Source organism: Porites lutea, chromosome 1 (assembly GCF_958299795.1).
Source record: "Porites lutea chromosome 1, jaPorLute2.1, whole genome shotgun sequence".
In the NCBI taxonomy this organism is placed as follows: Eukaryota; Metazoa; Cnidaria; class Anthozoa; order Scleractinia; family Poritidae; genus Porites; species Porites lutea.
The window spans coordinates 54038448-54062647 of record NC_133201.1 but is presented as its reverse complement, the minus strand read 5'-3'; the positions used below and the strand labels follow the sequence as shown (position 1 = coordinate 54062647).

The following is a 24200-nucleotide window of genomic DNA, read 5'->3' as shown; positions in this document are numbered from 1 at the left end:
CAAAATCTCCAGGAGCGAATGGGTTAAGCAAAGTACCAAGCTTTTTGAAAAAAATCCACTTTTCAGCATAAAAGAACCAAATCTGTCTATTTCATGTAAAATCAGGTGAAAAAGTTGGTAAAAGGCCATTTTTAGGTTTTTTGATTAATAAAAAAATTATTATTCTGGCTTAATCAGTTTAATATTAATTGACTGTCAAGTTTGAACCTGAATTCAATGCCACAGTTTTTAGGTTGTTTCGTAGAATGTTTCCACTTCGTCTGGAGTAAAAGAATAAGTGCCTGCCAGAAATGTCTGGGTGAAGGTGTCTCCATAGTTGTACCCACTTGGTGGGCTGTAAGTATGACCAAGGTTGGCTTGGGAACTGCTACTGGATGACGCGTAATTGGCAATGTAAATGTCATGGCCGTTTCCGAAAATAGGTCCATAAGGCGAGCCGTCGTATATGGAATAACTGTTCTGGTAACTATACCGCCCTGTCTGAGGCAGCTTCACAGGCGCCCATCCTGGCTTGTTAACCAGCGAGAAAAGAAATGCCTGGGAATCATATCGCCACCCGTAGCAAACTGTTGGGAAAATAAGAAATGAAAAGGATGATCCAATACACAGACTTCGTTAAAAACTCAAATTTATGATGATTATGATTTATAATTTTTAAGTAGCAAAGAAAAAGTGAAACGTGTGAAAAGTGTGTTTTTAATACTAAGTTTATTAGTCAAATCGAGGAGGGTCGCACTAGTATTTACTAGTAGGAGTTAATTGTCGTTGTTTTGACACATTGAGAAGTAAAGTAGGCCAGATACCAGAGAACATTATCTCTTCGTAGCCCGATCATTTGGCGTAGGATCGTTTTCCTCCTTTCCCAGTTTCAGGAGGATGGGAGAAATAACGAAAAAAAAGTGCTTGGCTGCAAGGACTGCATTTAGCTCGGAGAATAACAAACCTGTGACGGTACTTGCCTGGGTAGACTCTATTTGGCTCGCCTGTGGAGAGTTCCCGTAAAAACGTTGAAATAGCGAAGGATTACAAGCTTATGAGTTGCTCGCTCGAAGAGAGTTTTCGCAAAAACGTTAAAATGGCGAAAAGTAGTGGTAGCCTCGTCTGTCCACAACGAAAGCGTGAAGGTCAGAAAATTTCTACGATTGTTTCAAATTGATCGTGTTTCAAATTGGTCACGTTTCGCTGACAAGTGCTGACACTCACCAGCGTGATTCCTATTGTTTAGCTTGAGTTTTCCAAAATCTGCCTGCCCCACCCAAGCAATACGGCGTCTTTGACGTTTTTTGCGGTTTTCAAAGTTTTTTTCAACTTGAAAACTTGGGGGTCGCACTTGGCAATGTGCCCCGATGACAGATTTTTACCGCAAGGTAAACAAATTCTTCCAGAAATTTGCCAAGTGCGACCCATGCCGTATTTTAAAAGCTAAACGCAAAAAATATTGAAAAGAGCGATAAATTGCAGAATAAAATTCAATTGTCGGCACCCCGATACAAAGGCTTGAATTTTTCAGTTGCTGTTACTCAGCCGAGTGGAAGCTCCATATAACGAACCTCTGTATGACGAATTCCTTGATGCAACTAACCACTTTCTTTACCCAAGTTATAGTAAAATGTATGGAAAAGAATCTCGATAAAACGAAACCTCGTTATATAGCGATCAAATCTGTTGGTCTCTTGATCCTTCGTTATGCCGAGGTTCCACTGCTGGTTAGTTGTATCTCAGTCTTTGTGTTTCTCTTTTGAATACACCGATTCATACTGAAGCTTTTCACTAATAAGCCATTATCATTATCATCATCATCATCATCATCATCATAAAGAGTTACAGCTCAATTCTTAAAGGGCCCTTTAAAAAAGATTACGATATAGAACCAAAATGAAAAATAAGGATAAAATTGCTTACAATATACAACTACAATAAAAACTCGAAAAAGATACTATACGATTCTAAAAGAAAAAGATTCAAAATGTATTTAAAAGATATAACATGAATTTGCATCAATCTCCTTTAAGTAATTGACTACAGCATTTAAGACATTAAATAGTCGAAAAAAAAAACATTTAAAATCTTGTTAGTGCCTGGGCATCGACTGGACTGTCTGTGCGCTAAAATAACTGTGCGTCTTACAATAGGTGAGGTGAAAACAAGAAACGTAAGATTCCATGCAATTATTCAGGTTGACATCAGTATACGTAGCTTTGATCAAAATGTTCTCTCAGTTTATTTTTTGTGTAAACTACAACAGAAAAAGACTTGATTACTAAGTAGTAATTTTTCCCCATCTAACTTGCACTTTTACAAACAGTTTTCATTTTAGTTGTAAGAGCCGGAAAGGGAAGCCTTAGGAACTTAAGATCAATTCACACTCGCGTTCTAGTCATTTTTATTGAGTTTTTAAACTACAACAGCACTTGAGCGGAATACTTTGCCTGAAAAACACTGTAGAGAGGAACAGCTCTGAAAAGAAAATACGTCAGCACAGAATTTAATTGTCAGCGAATTCGCAGCACGAATACGACGTAAAACGTCCTCATTTTACTTGTATGGGGGTACGAGAACACGAGACAACCATTTTCTTTATTTAATATAGAGACTTTCGAATTTAAAGCCAGAATAATTCAACCCATTTGGCGAATTAACTGAAATGGAACTAGGGCGATAAAGTTGTGTGAATGCACTTTTTTAAGTCCTCTTCGTGGTAATAACATTATCTACTTCAAATGCTTCCTTAGACAATTTTACATGCTAATATGCCCAGTTTTAGAAAAAACAAACCACATACGCCATGAGAGGCTGGTGTAGCCTCCAAATATGTATTTCCCGCCGACTCTTATGATTGTTACAGTTGGTCCTTTGTTGTCACAACGGCTATGAAAAGTACTGGCAGCCCAGCCATCCACAGATGCCCGCCAACAACGCTTCCATCGTGAAGATTTGCTCTGAGCAACTGGTTTGAGCCAGGTGCTTAAATATTGCAAGTAGTTAGCATCATTCCCCACAATAGTAGAGTGTTTCAAACCCCCTGCAAAAGTTAGAGACAGAGTTATCAGTAATTTATTTACTTAATTAGGTTCATCAATTCTCGGCAGGGTCACCGCAACAGCGCGTGGCGTCAATTACCGCGGGCCCATATCAGTCCCGCCCATCATAACAGATAGACCAAGTCACCGGGAACTGTTTCCCGTACTCTTTACGAACGGAGCTTGGGTTCTTTAACGTCCCACAAAATTTATATGTGCAACGGTTGTGAGACGGGGCCTAGTCGGTTTATCGTCCTTATATGAGAAAACTAAAAAGTTTAACCGTTTGCAGATGTCTTTTGAAAGGCAACAACTTCTCCTCAGTTATTTAAAGACTCTGAGTTGGTAACCTCCTGGTTGGCAGGCCGGCGCTTATCCAATTGAGGTAATCGGGCGGCGGTTAATAGTGAAAGTGAACGAACCGACCCGGGAATTTAAAAACTATTTTTCAGTGCGAATCGGATTCTGACCTTGCAAGACAATATTATTAACTCTCGAATGACTTCCCTCACAACAAGAGTCTAATACTAGGGGAAATAATAAGGCCGAATATGCAAAATATTAACCAGACCACAGAATTAAACAGCAAAGTTTAGTCTCGTAAGAAGGAGGAGGATACCATGCCGCCTGTGCAGCTACTCTCGTTTAGAATGGGAGTTTGGGAAATCACAAAAAGACACTCGAAAACTTAGACGTTGAATGTAAGCAGTAGAAGCTACGGAATGATGGCCATTAAAATCCTTAGAACGGCTTCGCAATAAAAGAGCGTGACACTAGCACTAGCACTAGTACTAGCACTATTACTATAAATCAACCTGCTGTTCATCATTAACATGCAGTGCTGCAATTTTATATCTGGTCATACTTGCATAATTGAGCACGCACTCAAAGCCGTCGCCAGTGTAGTCTTGATCACAAGTGCAAGTAAATGAACCACGATAATTTGTGCAGCTGGCGACCTGATGGCAGTAATACTTGTCGCTACTGCATTCATTCAGATCTGTTCAAAATGAAAAAGAAAAACTATATTAATCACGATTAACACACCAAAATGCGTTTTGTTAAGTAGACTTTCTTCTATCTTGTGCATTCCTAAACTTATACATCACATCTTACCTTTCTTACAAGTAAACTGATGACAGTCACTGCATTTTACGTCATTCCATTCATATTTATATTCAACACCAAGTGTATGCACACAGTCTTCATCCCGAAAATTGTTCGGTTGGTTTTTAGCCCAAGCTGTAAAATTCCCGGTACCACGATCTGCCCAAGTAAAGGAGCCCTCTGTGAAAACATCATTCAGTCCCAGCCAGGATTTTGCTCCATTGTGTAGATGCTGTAAAAACACATTTTCTTCGTTATTTTGGACATCAACAAGAACCGAGTTTTCTTGTCGGCATTTATCCAGTGCTGTGGTCCAATTTTGACAAGTCTTACTTGTGAAATAGCAAAAGCCGTTGAAATAGTTCCAGCCAGGTTCACAGATGTCTGCGAAATACAGATAAGCGTAAGCGTCAAAAATATATACATTCAAATAAACTGCCGAGTTGATAAATCCTCCTTAGCAGCATCTCACTCGCAGTACTGTTAGGAGCGTGATGCGAAAATGCTTTCCAACGCTTAATCGTTTCAAGGTACTAGTAAGATATTATTGGATAGAAGACTAGCGATAGGGATATACCACTCGCATAAAGATAAAATATATCGAACTATTCAAACGACTGTTTTAAGCATAGTGCTTTTAATTTCTAGCAAGGTCTTTCATCCTCGTTATTTATTCTTTAAGAAAACTTTTAATTAAACGGTGAAATTCTTCGAGGGGTAGGAAAATTATAACTTGAAAGAATTTCAAGAATCTTTTTTATGTCAACAGATACACTCTCTTGACTCCGCCATGACTTGCAAAGCCATCAACTTGCATTGTGTTATTAGTTTAGGGCATTTCCAAAGTATTTCCAGATGAATCCGGTAACAAATAACGTTTCTTTTTTCATTTGCTAAAAACTACTTCATAAATGAACTCAGTAGTATTACAGACCTGTGAGCACGGCATAACCGACGGACAAGGGGTCATATCTGGTCCCGTATAATTCCTTGACACAGGCTCTGAATCCAGAGGTATTCATGTTCTGAAAAGAAATAATAAGCACTCAACGTAGTTTAGTACAGCTAAAATTGTAGTTATAAACAACTGAATTAACAGGAATAGAATACCAGAATATTTTTAAAACGTTCTCCTACGTCTTCTTATGTAACATAGGGATGCGAAGATTCGCCGTAAATTAACACTGTGGTTTGATGAAAGTAATTAAAGAGCGCTAGAAAATCAAAAAAAGCTTTAGAAATAACCAGGGTATAAAAAAATATATGGTGAATTAATGTTCGAAATTTTATCCAAAATATCCTTTTTACCCTAATAAGGGGCACGGCAGTGGTACAAATGAGCTATGAGGCCCAGAAGGACGGAGCTAGAGATCCCTGTTGATGAAGAAAGCAGCCAAATGATTGGAGCAAAGTTTCGCGTCCAAGGAAACAGCTCTAAAGTAAATTTTAAAACCGCACACTCAGATCTGAAGTTCGAGCCCACCGCGCGCGGCCCCTGCTGATAATTTAAAGATATTATTTTGTACCGACACCATAATCGTATTCGATAATTAACGTCAAAAGGTAGCCAATAAGCAATCTCAACTTCACTCGGCACATTTTTGCGCCACACCTATTATCGACCTATACATCGCCTCAAGCAAGCGTGTGTTTCTGTTCTGTTATATCTTTCGTCGAGTTTTGGTTTGAAATTTGTTTGCCTCGATACATCCCCGCAATCCTCCCCAATTACGGAAAATTTTACCTCGATCCAAGTTGTAATTCCGTTGTGATTTGGTGCTGAATTCCCAGATGCCGTCGTGCTGTGATTGGCTGAGGCAAGAACTGTTGGAGTCGAGTTATAAGCTCTCGTGAATGAAACGAACTGCCATGGAAGAGAAACGTAAAACGTTTAACACTGTTCCTTAATCACTAAAAGCTTCAGTTCCCGTCAATGTGTTTATTTTTGAAGTCCCAACTGAGCAAGCAATATTTGCGATTAATCATTTTAACAGAACAAACTGCCATTTTGATGTCTTGATATGTCTGATATAACAATATAATAAGATATAAGAACTTTATTTAAGTGTCAAACGTATATGGCTAATTGCGGACACTTATCTAAAATTACATAATAATAATAATAATAATAATAATAATAATAATAATAATCTATGATAATACTAATTATAATGATATATTCTAATTGGGCACACTAATCTAAAATACATAGTAATTCATGATAATACATATTAAAATCTTAAAAATCTTAAAATCATGAAATTAGGATCTGCAAAGGTCACAACAGTCACAGTTATTTTCTTCTAAATTTGATCCGAAGATTACATTATTATTCTGTTCTTGTTACAGGCCTCCGGATTCAGACCCTAGTTGGGTATATTTATTTAACATCTTTCTAGATCAAGTCTGCGATCAGTTTCAAAATATGGTAATTTGTGGTGACAGTAACTTGCCGCACATCTCCTGGGACTCCGTGGATGGCGCTTCAGGTGCTAACCAACTGCCATTTATCGAGGCATTACATGCCCACTTCTTGACGCAAATTAACCACACACCTACTCGCGGTAGTAACATTCTTGATCTAGTGATAACAAGTGCCCCAGAACACACCAAAGTGACCGAGGTGTTGTCACCTGATAAAGCCGGTGTTTTTTACGGATCATTGTGTAGTCTTGTTTAAGGTACAGTTCTTTTGTTAATGCGTCGTCACACCCGCGCAAATATGTCCGACTACGCAACTGGCGATTATGAAGGTTTGCGTGAAGCTCTCTCGGTAATCAATCGCTCTTCTATTGTGGGCCTTAACAATATAGATGATGACGGGCTGTGCTGGAAGGACTTATTACTAGCTGCTGTCGAGGACTTCGTGACATTGAAGAGATCGAAAGGCCGTAACCCGGTTCCTTGGATAGATAGTAACGTTTTAAACCTTATCAAGAAAAAGAACTCAGTTCGCCAAAAACTTAAGTCACATCCGAACGCCCGCCTGAGGGATAAGTTTAAGTCTCTGCGGGCGCAAGTTAAGAAACTGCTCGATCGCGAAAGCCGTTATCACTTTTGCGACTCCATAGACACTGGCTTTAGATTCAATCCCAAGCGCTTATGATCAATTTGAAACTTAACTCTAAGTCTCATCCCATCCCAGGCCGTGTTTCCATGGTAACCGTCCCAGACTTCTCCGCTGACCAGTCACAGAACCCTTCAAGAGTAAGTGCTGATATACCTGCGGGAATAACTGACCTGTTTAACAGGTTTTTTGCCTCTGTATTTACTATCGACAGCGCAGTGGAGAAGACAGCGTACATACGTTCGGACACTGTTATATCCGATCTAACTCTCAATGAGTCCAAGTTTCTAGCTGCACTCAAAACACTGGAAGTCGGTTAAGCCACAGGGCCGGACGAAATCCCTGCTAAATTGCTCAAACAGACTGCCTCAGTGATTGCTCCCTCCTTATGTAAGATCTTCAACAAATCACCGCAACTAGGGTCTCTCCCGAGAGACTGGAAACTAGCTAACGTCGTGCCTGTCCAGAAAAAGGGTGCAAAAGACCACTTGGAAGATTACCGCCCCATCTCTCTATTCCCAATAGTGTCCAAGGTCTTTAAGCGTTGTGTGTTGAATAGCATCAAGGACCACCTGTACCATGTAATTTCACCTAAACAACATGGCTTTTGTACTGGAAGATCGTGCGTCACCAACATGCTTGAGGCTTTTGACCACATTGGTTCACTAATTTAGATAGAGACAGCCAGGTTGACACCATCTACCTTGATCCGTCGAAAGCTTTCGACAAAGTCAGTCACAGGCGCTTCGTTCATGAGCTAATCCAGGCCGTTTTCGGTGGCACCTGCTTAAACTGGTTCTGCTCTTAACTTTCAGGTCGACGCTAATGCGTTACGGTACTCGGCGCCACTTCAGAGGATCTTTCTGTTACCTCTGGAGTACCTCAAGGTTCCATACTCGGACCAGCCCTCTTCCTCTTATGCGTCATCGACCTTTCCGAAGTCATCAGTTCTAGCAGTCGAGTATTGATGTTCGCTGACGACACAAAAATATTCAGAGAGATAAAGACTTTGGGGGGTGCCTCTTCTCTCCAGAAAGACCTTGGTAAGCTTGCAACTTGGTCTCATTCATCCGGTCTCCTTTTTAACGAAGCTAAGTATAAGGCGCAGCACATAACAAGGAAAACAAAGCCGATCTTATCCTCTTACAAACACATTAACACCGCACTTGTATTATATTCTTGAAAAAAATATCTCGGCGTATGGATTATTAAGGATCTGACATGGTACAAACAAGTAAACGAACAATCTTCGCGTGTTTATAAACTACTTGGATACTTAAAGGGGAACACGAGATTCATACTTAGAAACGACGAAAGACGAACGCTATACCTAGCGCTAGTTAGGCCACATTTGGGATACACACTAATTTGCGCCCCGCACTCCATCGAGTTGTCAAGCTTGAGCGTATCCAAAGATGCGCGACTAAGTTTATGTTAAAACTGCCTTATTCTTCTAATATAAGTTATAAGTCTCGTTTACAAACTCTAAACCTAATACCTATTTGTTACTGGCATGAACTTTTAGATCTAACCTTTTTTTTCAAATCGACACATGGTCTTGTTAAATACGGTATTTGTCGCTGTGTTTTTTTTTTATTAGTTCTTGTTTTTAATTTTTTTTCTTTTTAGTATCCAGGCCCACTGTAACTGGCCACAGCTGTTGCGGTGTCCCTGCCAACGTTCTTTCTGTTTGTTTGTTTGTTTGTTTGTTTTTTTTTGGCGAAGCTAAAAAAGTAAAATAATAAAATACCAGAAATGTCTACATTTCTGATAGCGTTCTCGAAAGACTGAAGACTAGGTCATTGTTTGACCTTGTTGTTTAGTCTCTTTCATAGTAAGGGTCCAAAGTAACGAAATGAATGTTTGCCTTAGGTTACAGTATTGAATCTAGTAGGTAAATGAAAGTCCTTGTTTCGCAGAGAATACCTCGAATTAGTAACTTAAAAAGTTCTGCTAAGTCGGTAGGGGCGAGGTTTTTCGTGACTTTGTACATAAGTATAACTATATCCTGCAATCTACGATTTTGCAAGGTGGGTAGTCCTGATATTTTAGTAGTGTCTGGTAAGAGGCAGACTTAGTTCTGTATACCGCTCTTAAGGCACGTTCTTGAAGACGTTCTATTTTCCTGCTGTCGGAGGCCTTGCAGAAGTGCCATACCAGCTGGCAGTAGGTAAGGTAAGGCAGGATGGAAGACTTATAGAAGACTTACAGCTGAGCGGGGAACAAGATTGCCCAGGCGCATTAGGATCCCTACTTTCTTACTGACTTTCTTACACAGTTCGCTAATATGACCACTGAAGTTCATACTGCAATCAATGTGGACGCCAAGTAGTTTGATGTAATCTGTGTTTGTAATGACCCTACCATATATGCTTATGTCAGTGTATTAGCCTTCAATGTCAATATTTCTAGGATAAACGATCATCGCCTGGAATTTGTCAGGATTTGCGAGTAGAAAGTTATCACGATACCAAGACGCGGCAAGTCGATCTTCCTGCTCTACGTCTTCCCTTACAGCTGTAAAATTAGTTCCTGAGGTGTACAACTGGTGGTCGTCCACATAGATCGAAAGTTTAGCGTTAGTTATGGAGCAGGGCAGGTCATTCTGAAATACGTTCCAGAGCAGGGGGTTGAACATTTGGGCGGTTGTTAAAGAATGATCGCTTGAGGTCCAACGCTAAGGACTCAAAACCGTATGCTTCAAGCTTTGTTAGTGTCGGCGAGTGGCTGAGAGAGTCAAACGCTTTACTCATATCAGTCGATAGAATACCTACTAGTTCTTTTCTGTCTATTGCTAGCTTCGAGTACTCATTCAGACGTAGTAGAGTGGTCTCACAGCTGTGTCCTTTTCTGTAAGCATTGCTTCGTGTAGAAAAGATGTGGTCGAGTTTCACAGTCACCTGTTTACAGAGCAGTTGCTCAAACACTTTGTCGATGGTTAAGAGGGACGTTATCGGTCTGTACTTCCTGACCTCTTGTCTTAAAGTATTGTTTAGTGGACCAGCTTCTTTACTTTTCTAGTCACTTTGATCTCTATTGCGTAAAGTGTATATGACTATAAGTGTTTTGAAAATATATACAGTGATGTAAGTAAGCGATATATCTGCGAGGGAAAATGCTGTGAACAGCATGCTACTCAGTGCTTTTGCAAAGAATTCTTTTCTCACCTGGCAATAAGCATTGTTCATTTTATCCAAAGGTGGGTTCGTATTTGGAAAACTTATGACACCATGTTCAGTGAAAAGAGGCTTGTGCAGTTTGGAGAAGGCAAACCAGTTCTGTGAAAAGAGGTAAAAACAAAAGTCATGATGCCACCCATCTTGTGACAGAATCGTATTGCACCAACAAAAAATTTAAATAAACTCATCATTTTTAGGCTCCTTTGAATCTAAGTATTTTGAACGCTATGAAGTTGTGACCTAACAAAGAGCGCAAAGACTCAAGAAAAGGATGCAAATCTACATTTTTTAAGACGTCAGGTGAATCACATAAGAGCGTGAAGGGAGGCATGGGGGCAAGGAAGACCAATTTGTGTGCTATTTAAAATTCACCACCCGTAATGCTATTCAATTCATTTCTTCTTCTTCTTCTTCTTCTTCTTCTTCTTCTTCTTCTTCTTCTTCTTCTTCTTCTTCTTCTTCTTCTTCTTCTTCTTCTTCTTCTTCTTCTTCTTCTTCTTCTTCTTCTTCTTCTTCTTTTTCTTCTTCTTCTTCTTCTTCTTCTTCTTCTTCTTCTTCTTCTTCTTCTTCTTCTTCTTCTTCTTCTTCTTCTTCTTCTTCTTCTTCTTCTTCTTCATCATCATCATCATCATCATCATTATTGTTTTCGTTTTTTTATGTTTTTCTTTCTGCATTTCCTTTCATTTGACTGATCATCACTCGCGATCTCCCGGACAATCTTTACTTAGCAATGCTTTTTTTCTCTTAACGCTTTTATTTTTAACAAGACCAGCATTCCTCACAAATTTTGTGGACAGTCGCATTCCAGTTTTTTTAAATCTGACTAAGAACGTACCACAGTGATATCTTGATGTCTACCGTCAAAGTTTTGCATTTCACGAAGACAGACTTTAACTGAGTCCTTTGTTACGTCTTCAATCCAAATGAGAGCAGCATCATACTCTTTACCAGTCCTCAGGTGCTCTGACGTCACAAGGACTATTGGCGCCTCGGCAAACTTACCCTAAAGAAAAAGCAATAACAACAATCGAAACAGCTTTTTTTAATATTGCTGCAAAATTACTTGACACTAACCACTAAGTAAGTTCTCATTCTTACTTGTTATCTAATGCTGTCTTGTTAACTAAGTCGCTAAGTCGGTCACAACTTTTTAGAAGATCTAGCAATCATCTCCCCAGTTACCTCGTAATGATCCATTATTTTTTGTTAACTTTGTGTCTCATTTTTCTAGTTCAAGGAAAGTTTTAATATGTCCTTTAACTTAAGATGTGAATTCTTGTCTTTCCACATTCAGTTAATTCAAATAGATAAACAAATATTTTGTGTGTTTTTTGTTCGTTTGTTTTTGTTGTTGTTTTTGTTGTTGTTGTTGTTGTTATAAGCTGCTTCCTTGTATCAGATTAGAGCTTCATTTTGTTGAAATGGATGTTAAGGAGGTCTCTCCTTCACAGTCTCGCTCTTGATGTTTTTCTTCTTTTGTTACGCATACAAGTCGTGATTAAATCTGTCATGTTTTGGCTTAGGGTCACAAGACTCAATCTTCCAATTATTTAGTATTTAGTTTTTGTTTTGTTTTGTTTTGTTTTTTTGTTTTTTGTTTTTGCTGTTTTTGGTGTTGTTTTGTTTTGTTTTGTTTGTTTTTTTCAAGACATGGATTAAAGATGTCACTTGAATGAAAGTCTAACATTCGTCATGGCGACTTTAATTGAATTTGCAACAATTATTTAATTTAATATGTACATTCCCATCTCACCGTACGAAGGGTTACATCTGCGCAGTTGGTACCAGACCACCATTTCTGCAACTCAACCGTTCCCGTCAATCCTTCGGGTGGTGCTCCTTGATAAGCCACCCAATCAATGGTGGCAAATGGATTCGCGCCTTCTTCTTTCCTCCCGGTTTGCATGACACAGACGGTGAAGTTTTTTGTGTTGATACTTTCTGTCCATGAAGTAACAGCGTCGTGGACTGTCACAGAGTCATTCAGCTTCATGTGATTGACGGTTATTTGAACATGAACTTGTTTATCCGGATAAAACCGGTATGGAGGAAATGTGACTGTCTGACAGTTTGAATCTGACCATTTTGGAACCTGTAGCAGATCTACACGGCCCCGAACAATTGGAAAACCTGTTATGTAATAAATTAAGTACTTTATAACAAAGCATCACTGTGCTCTTTAAGCATTATCGCTTAGGTAGCTTTCCTAGCTTGCGTTGTAGTGCAACTCTAAGTGGTGAAGGGTGGTGATAAAAAAAAACGTGGAAATGGAACTAAAACTAGGCTATAACTTGTAATGTCGGCTACCTTTCAACAACGAAATGTATAGTGGCTGCTTGTTATTGCATGTTGGTTTCAGTGCCCAAGATAACCATATGCCAGTATAAAGATAAACATATGCCAGTATATTGGGAGCGCGCGCCACTGCGGGAAATATTTGATTTTCAGCAAATTCACTCAGTGCTAATAAGGTGCAAAAAAAGTGCAAAAGAGGATGAAATCAAGGGCAAAGATAGTAAATACTGCATTTGCCCTCAATTATGCAACTCCATGTAAACTGGTATGTAAATGCGATATTTACTACCTTTGTCTTTGATTTCCTCCTCTTTTGCACTTTTTTGCACCATATTTGCCCCGAGCAGATTTGTGTAATCTAATTTTACGCGATAAAAACTAGATTGCAAGAAAAAAGAGAATAAAAGATCTTACACAGATCAAACATCAGCTATAGTCTGAGCTGTTATATTTTTGTATGCCAAAGTAGAGAGACGAAGTAGCTTGTTACAGTTGTCTATGGTTGTTTAGCCTGCGTGAGGAGCTAAAAGCGAGCTTAAAAGTAACGAAAAGTTACAAACATTATACCTTGAAGCCAATTCAATTTTGAGCCAACACCTATAATTCTAAGCAATCGAGAGCTCAACTCCCAGACTATTTTATGTGGCATATACAGCCAAAAAATATCGTTGAAATTATTTTCCGTTATACCTTCACAGCTTCCAGGGTGATAAACCAGATTATTTTCAAGTCCTCTGCAATAGCTTAACTTATGCCAGCATCGGTTGTCATAAGTTGTTCCGTTCGCGGTGCACACGGGGTCTTTATATGAGGGACATTGGTCATCGCACTCACACCGAGCATCATGCGCACTGTAGGTCCTGCAGACTCCAAATCGAGGGCAATGCACATTAAGGCAAGGATTAAGGTCTGTACCAAGAAAAAAGAAACATAATATTGAGTAGTTATCCATTTGGAAAAAAACATAAATGTCTAATATATTTTTCATATTTCAATTAAAACTAAGTTACTGTTCAGTAGTAGTAACATGTTTGCTTGTATGTACCTCAACTAATGTTTGTTTTTTTATCCTTAGTAGACCTTATTAACGATACCCGCCATCTCTGCACGCGCTTAAGGACTGATGGAATAAATTAAAGCAATGTTACGTGGTGTCTCAGGGGGCAAGCAATAGATAAAATCAGTAAATACAGGAATGCAGTCGAGTTTGTTTTATCTACACAACAGAAAATTAAGACGTTTTGACCTTAAAAACGAAAATTGCAAAATAAGGGTGGAAGTGATTTTGAATACAGTACACGACAGCAGAAATCTTCACAGCAAGGAATTGTGACGTAAAACTTGTCAAAGTCTACATTTTGCATTTTGCATGACTAAAATTGTCGTCTTATTTTTGAGGGAATAAACAAACCCGACCGCGATTACTCGATTACTAGTATTGGCAATTTTATTACTTGTGTGCCCTCTAATTGCTCTTATCCCGCCAATGATCAATCTTAAAGTTCGTGCAAAGATGGAGTGTAACATGAATAAGGTATATCAGTGTTTGTACTCCAGTGTTTCTTTAATTATATCATGAAATGTATTCCTACATATAAGAACTTCTAAAAGATATCAATAAAAATAATAGTAATAATGATTATAAAAATAACAATAGTTCTTACTAGAAATAGTGATCATTACAATAGGAAAATTATAAACAACCTCCAGTAACAGCGTAGCTGACAATCAAGGGGTCATGACTCGATCCTAATCCACTGATGTCTTTAACGCAGACCTTCATAGATTCTAATCCAACTTCCTACAGCAAAATGTAATAGCACTCATCAGTTACTAGAAAATCCATAATTTCTTCTTGATTTCTACGACGATACCTTTAATTCATGAAATTCATGGATCAGATCCAAATTATTGTTTTCTTATGGCTTTTTCACAGTTTTCACAGTCCTTTTACAAATTTACTAGCATAAACGGATTTCTTCTCTACAATGATTGAACAAGAGATATGAGCTTTTGGGTCTCAAAGGTGTCGTGAGAGTTCAAGCAAACAATTGAATAGAATAATGTAGCAAAGCACTGAAAAAATCCCTGTTCATTATCATTAACCTCAAGTGACCATCAAGGTAATAACCCAGTGAGGAAAACTCCGTTTCATGACGCAATTACTGGCTTTTCCGTGAAAAGACGTCTGAGGAACGAGCGCAGAAATTGCTTACTGATGATGTGTCACTACCCAGATCTGGGCATGCAGTGCTTTTGATTGGTTAAAGAAAATTTATTTTGCAGCATGACCAATCAGAAGCACTATCTTGATCTGGGAATTACACGTCATCAGTATGGAATTTCTGCGCTCTTCCACAGACGTCTTTTCACGGGAAAGCCAGTAACTACGTCGTGAAACGGGGTTTTCCTCATTTTCTGGGAAAACTAGTGGTGGCGTGGCGCGAAATGTCGGGCGGGCTGTTTTCTCAGGTTAGAATAAAAAGGCAAACTTACCTCTAGCCAGGCTGATATTATATTATTTTCTGGAGGACGACTTCCCTTGACCTTAAGATTATACTCATGATTTACGGAAAGAATCACAATTGGCGATTTGTAAAAGGTCGTATTGAAAGGCACTTCCTGTAAATAGGTAAAAAAAAAAGTCATGTAAGTTAGTAAATGGATCTGAACGTGCTCACTTCTCCCTCTATTTTTGCCCATCTTCTGTAAAGCCCCCACTTCTAATATTCGCCCACTGTCTACAATGCGAAATTGAAGAGATTCGAAATATAAAATTCTCGCAAAGTCACGAAATTTAAGAATCGCGAAATAAAATCGCTCGTTAAACATGTCGCGCTCATCTGGGAATTGCTATTTTGGATACAATGTCGATTACCATGGCATGGTAAGCTTGGGCTTACTGTATTTTAAGTTTTCTTTAGTGTGAACTTAACCACTAAAAAATCAGTGTTCTTTGGCTTGCTAAATGTTCTTGTTAGAACTAAAGTTTTCACCTGACAGAAGCCGTAGTTGTTTTTGGCCGATGGATTTCCACTGTTTGGAAAGATTTCTTCCCCAGTTATTGTGAAATTAAGTTGACTCCCATTTCCAGTGAATGCAAACCAGTCCTGCGGACAAGAAAATAATGTTTAATTTGCTACCCTTTTCTTTACAAGACGAGTTGCGTCAGGTTTCGAACCACATTTCCTTTAACAAGAAATGACTGCATGAGACACGTGAGACAGGTCACTGATCTTAATTGCGTCAAAAACGTTCTGGGTAATTGGGCTTCCGGGCTGCCGAAGTGTGGCAAAGTCAAGTTTGTTTGTTTGTTTGTTTTCATCAATACTATAGTTTACTCGGACATTTTTCTTCACTTACCACAACTGCATCTTGGTGTTTTCCATCAAAGGGCAAGAATTCCCTTAAGCACACTTCAAATCCTCCAGAGTTGACGTTCTCTAACCATAAGTACATAGCGTCATTTGGCTTAGTACTGCGAGTGTACTTAACAGAGGCAAATACACGAGGCTTGGAAGCAAAGCTCTGCAAAAAAAATGTTAGTCATATGAAAAACTATTGACTGAAAAATCAACAAGCTTCTCGAAAGATAAATCAGCAGGAACGTATCCAGGAAGTACTTAGCGGCACTTAGATGAAATTAAGGATTTATCAAAGGCTAAGGGGAGCAGATTAATCAAATCTACTTGTCTATTCACATTAACTTACTTTTCTACCCCTCTTTCACCTCTTTCTACGAAGTGTTGAAAAGGTTAGTGAATGCATCTTATTTCGCCCATTACTTCAATAAAGTTACAAACAACAATGTTTCTTTTCGGCCAACTTTGTTAAGTTTAATGCTAAAAATTTGATATCGTTAAATAAATAGACTTCTATTTTCCAAATTCCCTTTAACACATCAATACATTCAAAACAAGAGAGGATTATCCTCCCTTGATTTAAAACGGTCACGCATTATTCAATCACTACCTTTAAAGTAAAACGTGAAAATGGCTTATCTTAAGGCGATGGAAGGAAAAGTTTGAAACTAAGCCCGAGAGAAAGCTTAACAAAACTTTTAGCAGTGGACTCTGCTATGAAGAGCAAACTCCGGATATCAATTAGTGATCATTTGTTTTAGAACTACTTTCTGATACTATTTCATTTGTTTCTACTATTTAATTACGTTTTACTCCTTTACAACAAAATTATACTTGTTATCAATTATTGTTATCTAACCTGAGAAAAGGCCACCTTCTCACACTTCGTTTCTGTTGTCCATATTCCGCTAAAAGTAACGCTTCCATGCGTTAACATAGGTTTGTCCTGAAACGCTACCCAGTTGATAATTCCAGTGTCATTTGTAGAACCTGTTGAACGCGAGCATAACTGAAATCCAGCTGTACCAATGGACTCTGCCCACACGGCAGAAGGTGAATGAACAACTGAAGACTGATCTTCATGGCTTAATGACACAAAAACTCGAACCTGAAATGCGTTAGGTAAAGACAGGCATCAATGAAAATTTAACAGGCGACAACTCCACCCTAGACTATGAGCATTCTCTCTTTTTTTCCTAATCCGTCGAGCGAAAGGCGCGAGACACGCGTGACCTTGCGCGTGACTGAAGGCGCGATAATGCCTCCCTCGTTTCTCGCGTCTGTTCGACGCGTCCGCTTGTTTACTCCACTCACTAAATCTGAAGAAAAAGAGAGCCTAGGGGGGAGGGTGCTGCAAAAGCGTTGTTGGGTGGTCAGAGTGTCGATCAAAGATCAAAGTCCACTTAGCTAATCCACCCCAATCGCCCCCTTCCCTCCCCACACACTTTCACATCTTACCCCCCCATTCCCATTTCATGGAATACAGACCTTCTATATTTATCGTCAGAATCTTCCGGCTTTTTGTATTTGTTTTCTTCTGTCTTGTTTTGTTCAAAAACACACGCATCCCAGGGATTAGAAGCACTTAAGCATACCTGTGCGCACCAATCGCTAACGTCAAAGCATCATAAAACCACAAGTACTTTGGCAAATCAAAATTTGTGAAGAACATTAGATTTTTAAAGAAGCTTAATGTGGTTCACTTACAAAAGAAAGTTACGCCGAACCCTGAAGATTAGACTATAAGTTTTAATTGCTTAGGGTTTACTTACGGTTCCAGATCCACTAAACGTTTGCGGAAATACTACGTTAGTGCAGCGTGGCAGTGTACAATGTTGTGGCGCCTCACATCCGCTGTTGCAATTCCATCCTTGACGTGTCTCTGATGCGTTTAGTTTTCCAACTTGATAGGAAATACCTGTCAAGAGAGGCGAGGGGCGTGTATCAGAGCGGCTGTGTTTTATTTAAATGGTGAGAAGAGATGTGGAAGTTAATTCCTTGCGTAATATGATGTGAAGATGGAACTGATTGGTTCCTTTTTATTTATTTTTGTGAATTATAAGCCTTTTTTTTTCTTTTTCAAGGATTTTGTGAATTTCATATAAATAGCACGGTAAAAACGTAACTTGGCCTACTTCTATTTAAACCCAAAAAAAGACAATAAACGACTATACGGTCTAGTTGCACAAGACCGAAAGATGCGCTAAACTAACGCTTTTCATTTGTATCATAGAATGTTTGATTGTCGTTATGTGAAGAACATTTATCGTTATGTGAAGAACATTTAGGAAGACGAATTTTACGATATATGCGTCAGATAGTTTACATTTAAAAAATCCAAAATGCTCTTAATCATAAAATGGTAATGAATAAGATGGCGAATTGCATATCTGGCCAGCTCGATATAGACGCACGCTGAAACATTTGGAGACAAAATTTTAGGAAACTAATATAAAATTGAACAAAAAAATGCACACTTAGATACCATCCTATTGAGGTTGTCTTTGCTTTGGTTTGTTGTTGTCATCAAGCTTCAATGTTTCACTCTTGAGTAAGTCATTGTCTATTCCGAAGTCCATCCTACTGGCAAACCCAAATTGCTTGGCAATTCTCTTTAGAATTGCTTCAAGTCTCATTTCAGTCGACTCCTCTAGCTACTTTTTTGTTTATTTTCAGTTATTCCACTTGAAAGCAAATCTAAATGTCTTGATTCTGGTTACGTTACACGTGCACAAACATTATCAGGTGATCTCGGTTCCTTGCACCAAAAGGGTAAGGGGCATTGATTGGATTAAAACAGAACTCTACGAGGTAGGAAATCTGAAGATTGGTACCGCGAAGTACGGGAATCATGGGAATGACTGACTCGGAAAAATAAAAATCAAAAATATAAAACTTGTTCAAGGTTTTCTGTTAAATGCGGGTCGCTGAACTGACAGACTGATCATTACTATTCCTTCAAAAATTTGAAATATATTAAAACTTCCGCATTGCGTCAGAATGTGGGTGTGGAGTCTTAAGGGCAGGTTTTTCAAAGACCTCACCCCACTGGCAAAATCTTAAGTTTTGAAATCTTTAAACTGCCAAGTCATCTCAGGATATGAAACATGGGTTAAATGTTTATCCCTTTCTTTCGTGTTTCTTCGATCCAAGTGGTAACCAGACTACAGTGCTGACTGTTCTATTTGTAGATATTTTGACAGAGTTGCGGCAAACAAATATATCGACCGAGAGCTTTGAAATATAGTCATTTTCTTGAGAACATTGTATGTAGAGGATTCGCAAATAACGAGGTGATAAATACATCGAATCGACTTAACAATTTGTCAGCTCAGCGAGCGCTGATTTAGTCAGTTAAAAGCGCGATGGAGTGGCGATTGTGTCCCTCACATTTGTAAACAAATCACTATGATGAATTCAAATGATCCAACCTCCAGACCTTCTTGCTTTAGTTGAGATCTAAAACAAGTATATTCCCTAGAAAAATGTTAATGAAATAAAAAGTCTTCGACCGAGTTGAATTGGGTTTCAAGAGATTGAAGTTTAAGAATTTTAAAACAATTTCTACTAGAAAAAAGTAACATTTTTGTCAGGTATAAGAACCTACACATGTAGATTGCAACGGCCTAAGATGAAAAGAAGAGCTGTGTACCTTCTACAGTTGTAGCGAGAATCCCCAGGTTCAGGAGAAAGGCAAAAACGATAAATTTCCTGAGGTCCATCCTGCTGCTGAATCTAGAGGTAATGGCCTGTCGACAGGTGGGGGTTTTGTTTTATGCGCTCGCGTTTAACAAATCAAGGATCCAAATATTCCAAATCTTCTTACCAAATAAAAACAAGCTGATTGGGTAATAAAGGCGCTACATGCTGCATATTACAAAAACAACATTTTCTTTAGCTTTTAAAGGTACGGTATTACAACAGGTACGGGCGTGTATTTTATTATATTCTTAGCTTATGGCTCATGACTTAAAGCATAATAATCAATAAGAACAACAAAAGAATGACCAGTGACTATTAATTTACCAAAAGTATTTCATCACTACATGCAAACTAAAGAGAACTAAAAATAATACTTTTTGCCTGATTTGCCCTATTTTGACTGATTTCATATACAATGTAAATTTAATAGAAATGGAGTTTCGCTTTGTCCCAAAGTGCAGTCCGAAACTCCCCTGTCTGCAAAAATTGTTCAGACTATCAAATGTCTTTTGAGCGCAATTCTTTCAAAAGCAGTTTCATACATATTCCGCCAGATTTAATGTATTTACTGACTGCAATGGCAACGATACTGTAGTTTACAGTTTGTTTCCTTAACTTTGTATTCCCTGTATAAGGGAAGCCAGGCTGGCCAAGGCCTGGGATGTAACTAAGAGCTGAGTTTTCTTAAGGCTTTAATACGTGCGGTAATTGCCACGTCGAGCGTTTTAAAACAAATTACGTTTTCTAAAAAAAGAGAGACGCTGCAAACTGTCACTTATAATCAACCATCTGCTGTTTTCTTGATCATTTAAAGATGTTATTGCATTTGCACTTTGTTTGTGATTTAACTTATTAAATAGTTGGTGATGCTTCTTTTACTGGGCAAACTGTACCGTCTTTCAAAAAGTTAAGCCAAGTAAATGTTATGGGTTTTTGGCAATGACCCGGTACCATCTTGGCGCGACAAGTATGGGTTATGTTCAGAAAGCGTCCGCTGGTGACGTGCAATACCTTTAATTAATGAAACATTAAGGAAAATTTTCTTTCTGCGCCATTTTTTAACAGTCAGTAAAGGGTAAGCTATTAGTGGACTTGAAGAAAAGCGCATCAAATTTTCAGTACCTTAAATGAGCATTTAACTCCCTTTTAAAGCTTCCGATTTTTTGTTGTTGTTAGAGGGATATGTCGTAACATTTGCTTGCAGTCTGTGTGAGGTGCAAGCCAATGTACACAACTGCAACCTTTTAGAAGCCACTTAACATTAGAAGGGCTTAATCCCCTAAGAGTAGCCTACGTGGCAGCTTTAAAAGGGGAAGGGGAACGCGGGAACTGGGCGCGTGAAAACGCGCAGCGCAGGGCTCGCGAGGAGGGGTTAAAGGGGAAAAAAGGGGAAAAGGTTCCCGTTTTCAAAATCCTCGCGCGCCAGAATTTTTGCTTTCCCTTCCCCTTTTGACGCTTGCTATGCAGGCTACCCCCCTTAGTGAACCCCTGCATTCGTTCCGCAAGTCAAATGAATAAAATGCACGCTGTGAAGCTTTAAGGTGGCTCCCTAGAGTAAATTGGCCGTGCGCGGCCTGAGCACTAGTACGGCGCGAGCTTTAAAATCCGCGCGACGTGCACGCAAAAATTAAAACAAACATGGCCTCTCAGTTTCGAAATATTCCCCCCAAAAAACTTTATTAACTTTCTATTGGAGCTCATTGTGCAAAACGTTTGATTAGTGTAGGTCAAACATTTATGAGAGGAGACAATGTTACACCGGTTACAAGTCACTATCGATCTCCAAAAGAGCAAATTGTATGTAAAAACAAAGCAGAAATTTTCCAAAGACATCAATTCTTTCGCTTCAAAAGTAGACAAACGTTAAATAGTCGAAGTAAATGGACAATGTTTTTGCACAACGAGAAATAGTTTTTACTCACAGATTGACCCTTGACGAAAGCAATAGTTGTCCGTCGAGGCCTACGGTCTTGTACATGTAGCTGAGGACATGATATACGATTTATAGATCGGCGCCATCTTTTACAGCAGACTTTTTAAAAAAAACTTCGCCGTCGAAATTATCCCTAAAGAAGAACAAGGTTGAAAAAGTATCCGGAAGTGGGCTAACACTTGAAGATCTGCAAACAGTGTACAGCAGATTAGGAAATGAAGGGCTTATTGCGGTCCTTGCACAAACACCGGCTTCATCGCCGACGATCGCCATCCTCACGAGTGACCACTGCGCTTCGAATTTTAGCTACAATAGTCAAGTACTTCGAAGAAAACATCCTGTGTTAGGTATAAAATTGAATCCGCTATCCCTCCTTTTTCAGCTGACGAGATATCACCGTAATGATACTAATAAACGGCTTCAAAAAAATGGCTTTCGTACTCTTCAAAGAAACCACATGTTTTCAGTAGCTTTGTGCATTATGCGCATGCGGGCGTGATGGCTCGTGCGCGTATTTTGCTCACACGACCCCGAACCACGCGTGTTTTTCGGATTTTTGTGACTCTAGGGAGCCACCTTAAATTAACATATGTATGCGTTAACGTCTTCTTACTGCTACTGAAGTCCTTGCGTACATTGGAAATCCAGTTTCAATCTTTTCAATCCATCATGTGCACGAAATTCGAAGAATCAAGCCGCACATGTAGTAAGAAAGTAAAAACTCAGAGGTAAATCATTTTATTAACCACTTATCAGACAGTTTTTATTTCCGCCTGTTGACATCTTAAACCAGTTTTTGAATAAATAGTAAATTATGGCTTTCAATACTGCCGGTTGCCTTCTAAAAGCGTGAGATGTCTTCACAAAAAACGATAAATTATTTTACGGCGCCTGATATATTGCAAAGAAAAGTTACTGATTGCAAAAAATATTTAAATATTTTTTTATTATTATTCCCGATTAGGCCAGGTTTGACAAGATATTTTCATTCTACAGCTTTTTTGACCGAGGTACATCTTCATACCGCTTAATCGACGATTAAGCCCCCGGGATTAAGCAGTCTTTAGACTGAAGGAATCACGCTCCCAAGAATTAGCATAGAAAACCTAAAAACGAAAGAAAACTAACTCAAACAGTTCTTTTTTACATTTAAAAGGTCTTATTGATCCTTTATTTTAGGTCGTACATTGTATGCAAGTTTTATGCGTGACCAGATAAAATAGTTGACAGATGACAATTAACGGCTGCTAAAGCTCTCTTATGCTGCTTTCAGGTCTCCTAAGTGTCTAACACTAATGGAAAACTAAATATGAGGTCCCATCTCGATAAAGTTAACCAGTTAGAATGAAAAACGAGAGTGAAGAGATTTTACGTTATTTAGGTGAGCTGAATTTATCTGTTCGGGCTCTTTTTTCAGTTTTCTTAGGGTGGTTGATCAGTAGGTCAATACACTTCCTTATAAAAAGATAACGCCGAGGCACTCAGAAGGCTCTCCTAAGATTATAAAATTTAAACCTTTCCTCCTTATCTGACAAGTAATTTATACCTTTTAGACATTTAGGGTTACTTATCAAATGTGAAGTATAAGCTGCTAGTCGAGACAATAAGGTCAGATTTGAAAATGCATAAAAAATGTACATTCTCGCAGTTGCTCATTAAATAAGGTATTATCATTCACGTATAGAAGTTTCGTCTAACAAGGTTCAAAACTGCTTCACCAGTACAGAAACAACAACAGCAATAAACGCTAGTAGGGGCATCAAACACCAGTCGACTACACTTTTGGGGCGTGCACTGAGTGTTTGTCTAAGACTGATGCCCGTCTTATAAACAGTCAAATAAAGGGATCAGAGAAAGGAAAGGATCAACTGTTGATGTCCTTTTACCGAGATACCCTTCTTACAGAAACTTCCGTTAAGAGAGATTCGACTGTACCAGAGACAGAAGAAAGGCCACCTAAATTTAGAAAAGAGTTGACATGGTAACAAGAAAATCATCTCTAGTATCATGAGGACTCCACCCGGTGATCAGAGCCTCCTTTTGTCTTCTTGATCGAGGGGGAGAAGAGGAGGCTATGACTTAAACGCGTCAAACCTTTGAGGTCGCCGCAGCCCTTCGTATTTTACTGCCTTACAAGATATCAATAATCTCGAAACTTGAGGGTAATACAAAACGACGGTTAAACTCGAGAATCTGAAATTTTGAAAAAAATATATCGAGTGGTTTCAAAATTACTCGCTTATTTGTTTAAGAAGACCAAAATGTTTACCAAACAGCTAAGTAGGGCGCCTCAGCACATACTAATCAAATCCTTCTTTCTACATCGCTCGGCTAAAACTATCCCCATGATCTCTCACCCACGTTTTTAAAGACAAGTAAAATTTCATTTCAAAAGCGCTTCGTTTTCTAGAGATAACGGCCGAACATGAGCTATAAAACTGTTCACGATGCGGCTGCCAAAATTGCGAAGAATGATACGATGTACTCAATACATCTAGGTCTACATGTAACTTGATTGACAAAATAAAGTGACTT

The 24200-nt window shown here is 38.8% G+C and overlaps 1 protein-coding gene across 1 annotated transcript; it reads right to left on the bottom strand.

The window, feature by feature from the left end:
• Positions 1-228: 228 nt before the first annotated feature.
• LOC140921559 (uncharacterized) lies at positions 229-19781 on the bottom strand. The gene is made up of 17 exons (XM_073371564.1): positions 19683-19781; positions 17803-17948; positions 16890-17138; positions 16032-16196; positions 15665-15778; positions 15165-15290; positions 14373-14469; positions 13359-13577; positions 12127-12503; positions 11209-11376; positions 10362-10472; positions 5872-5991; positions 5062-5152; positions 4137-4511; positions 3886-4020; positions 2783-3022; positions 229-566 (listed from the first exon to the last, which is right to left on the bottom strand). The coding sequence occupies exons 1-17, from the start codon at positions 19750-19752 to the stop codon at positions 229-231; spliced, it is 3141 nt and encodes a 1046-aa protein (XP_073227665.1). The 5' UTR covers positions 19753-19781.
• Positions 19782-24200: the final 4419 nt, after the last annotated feature.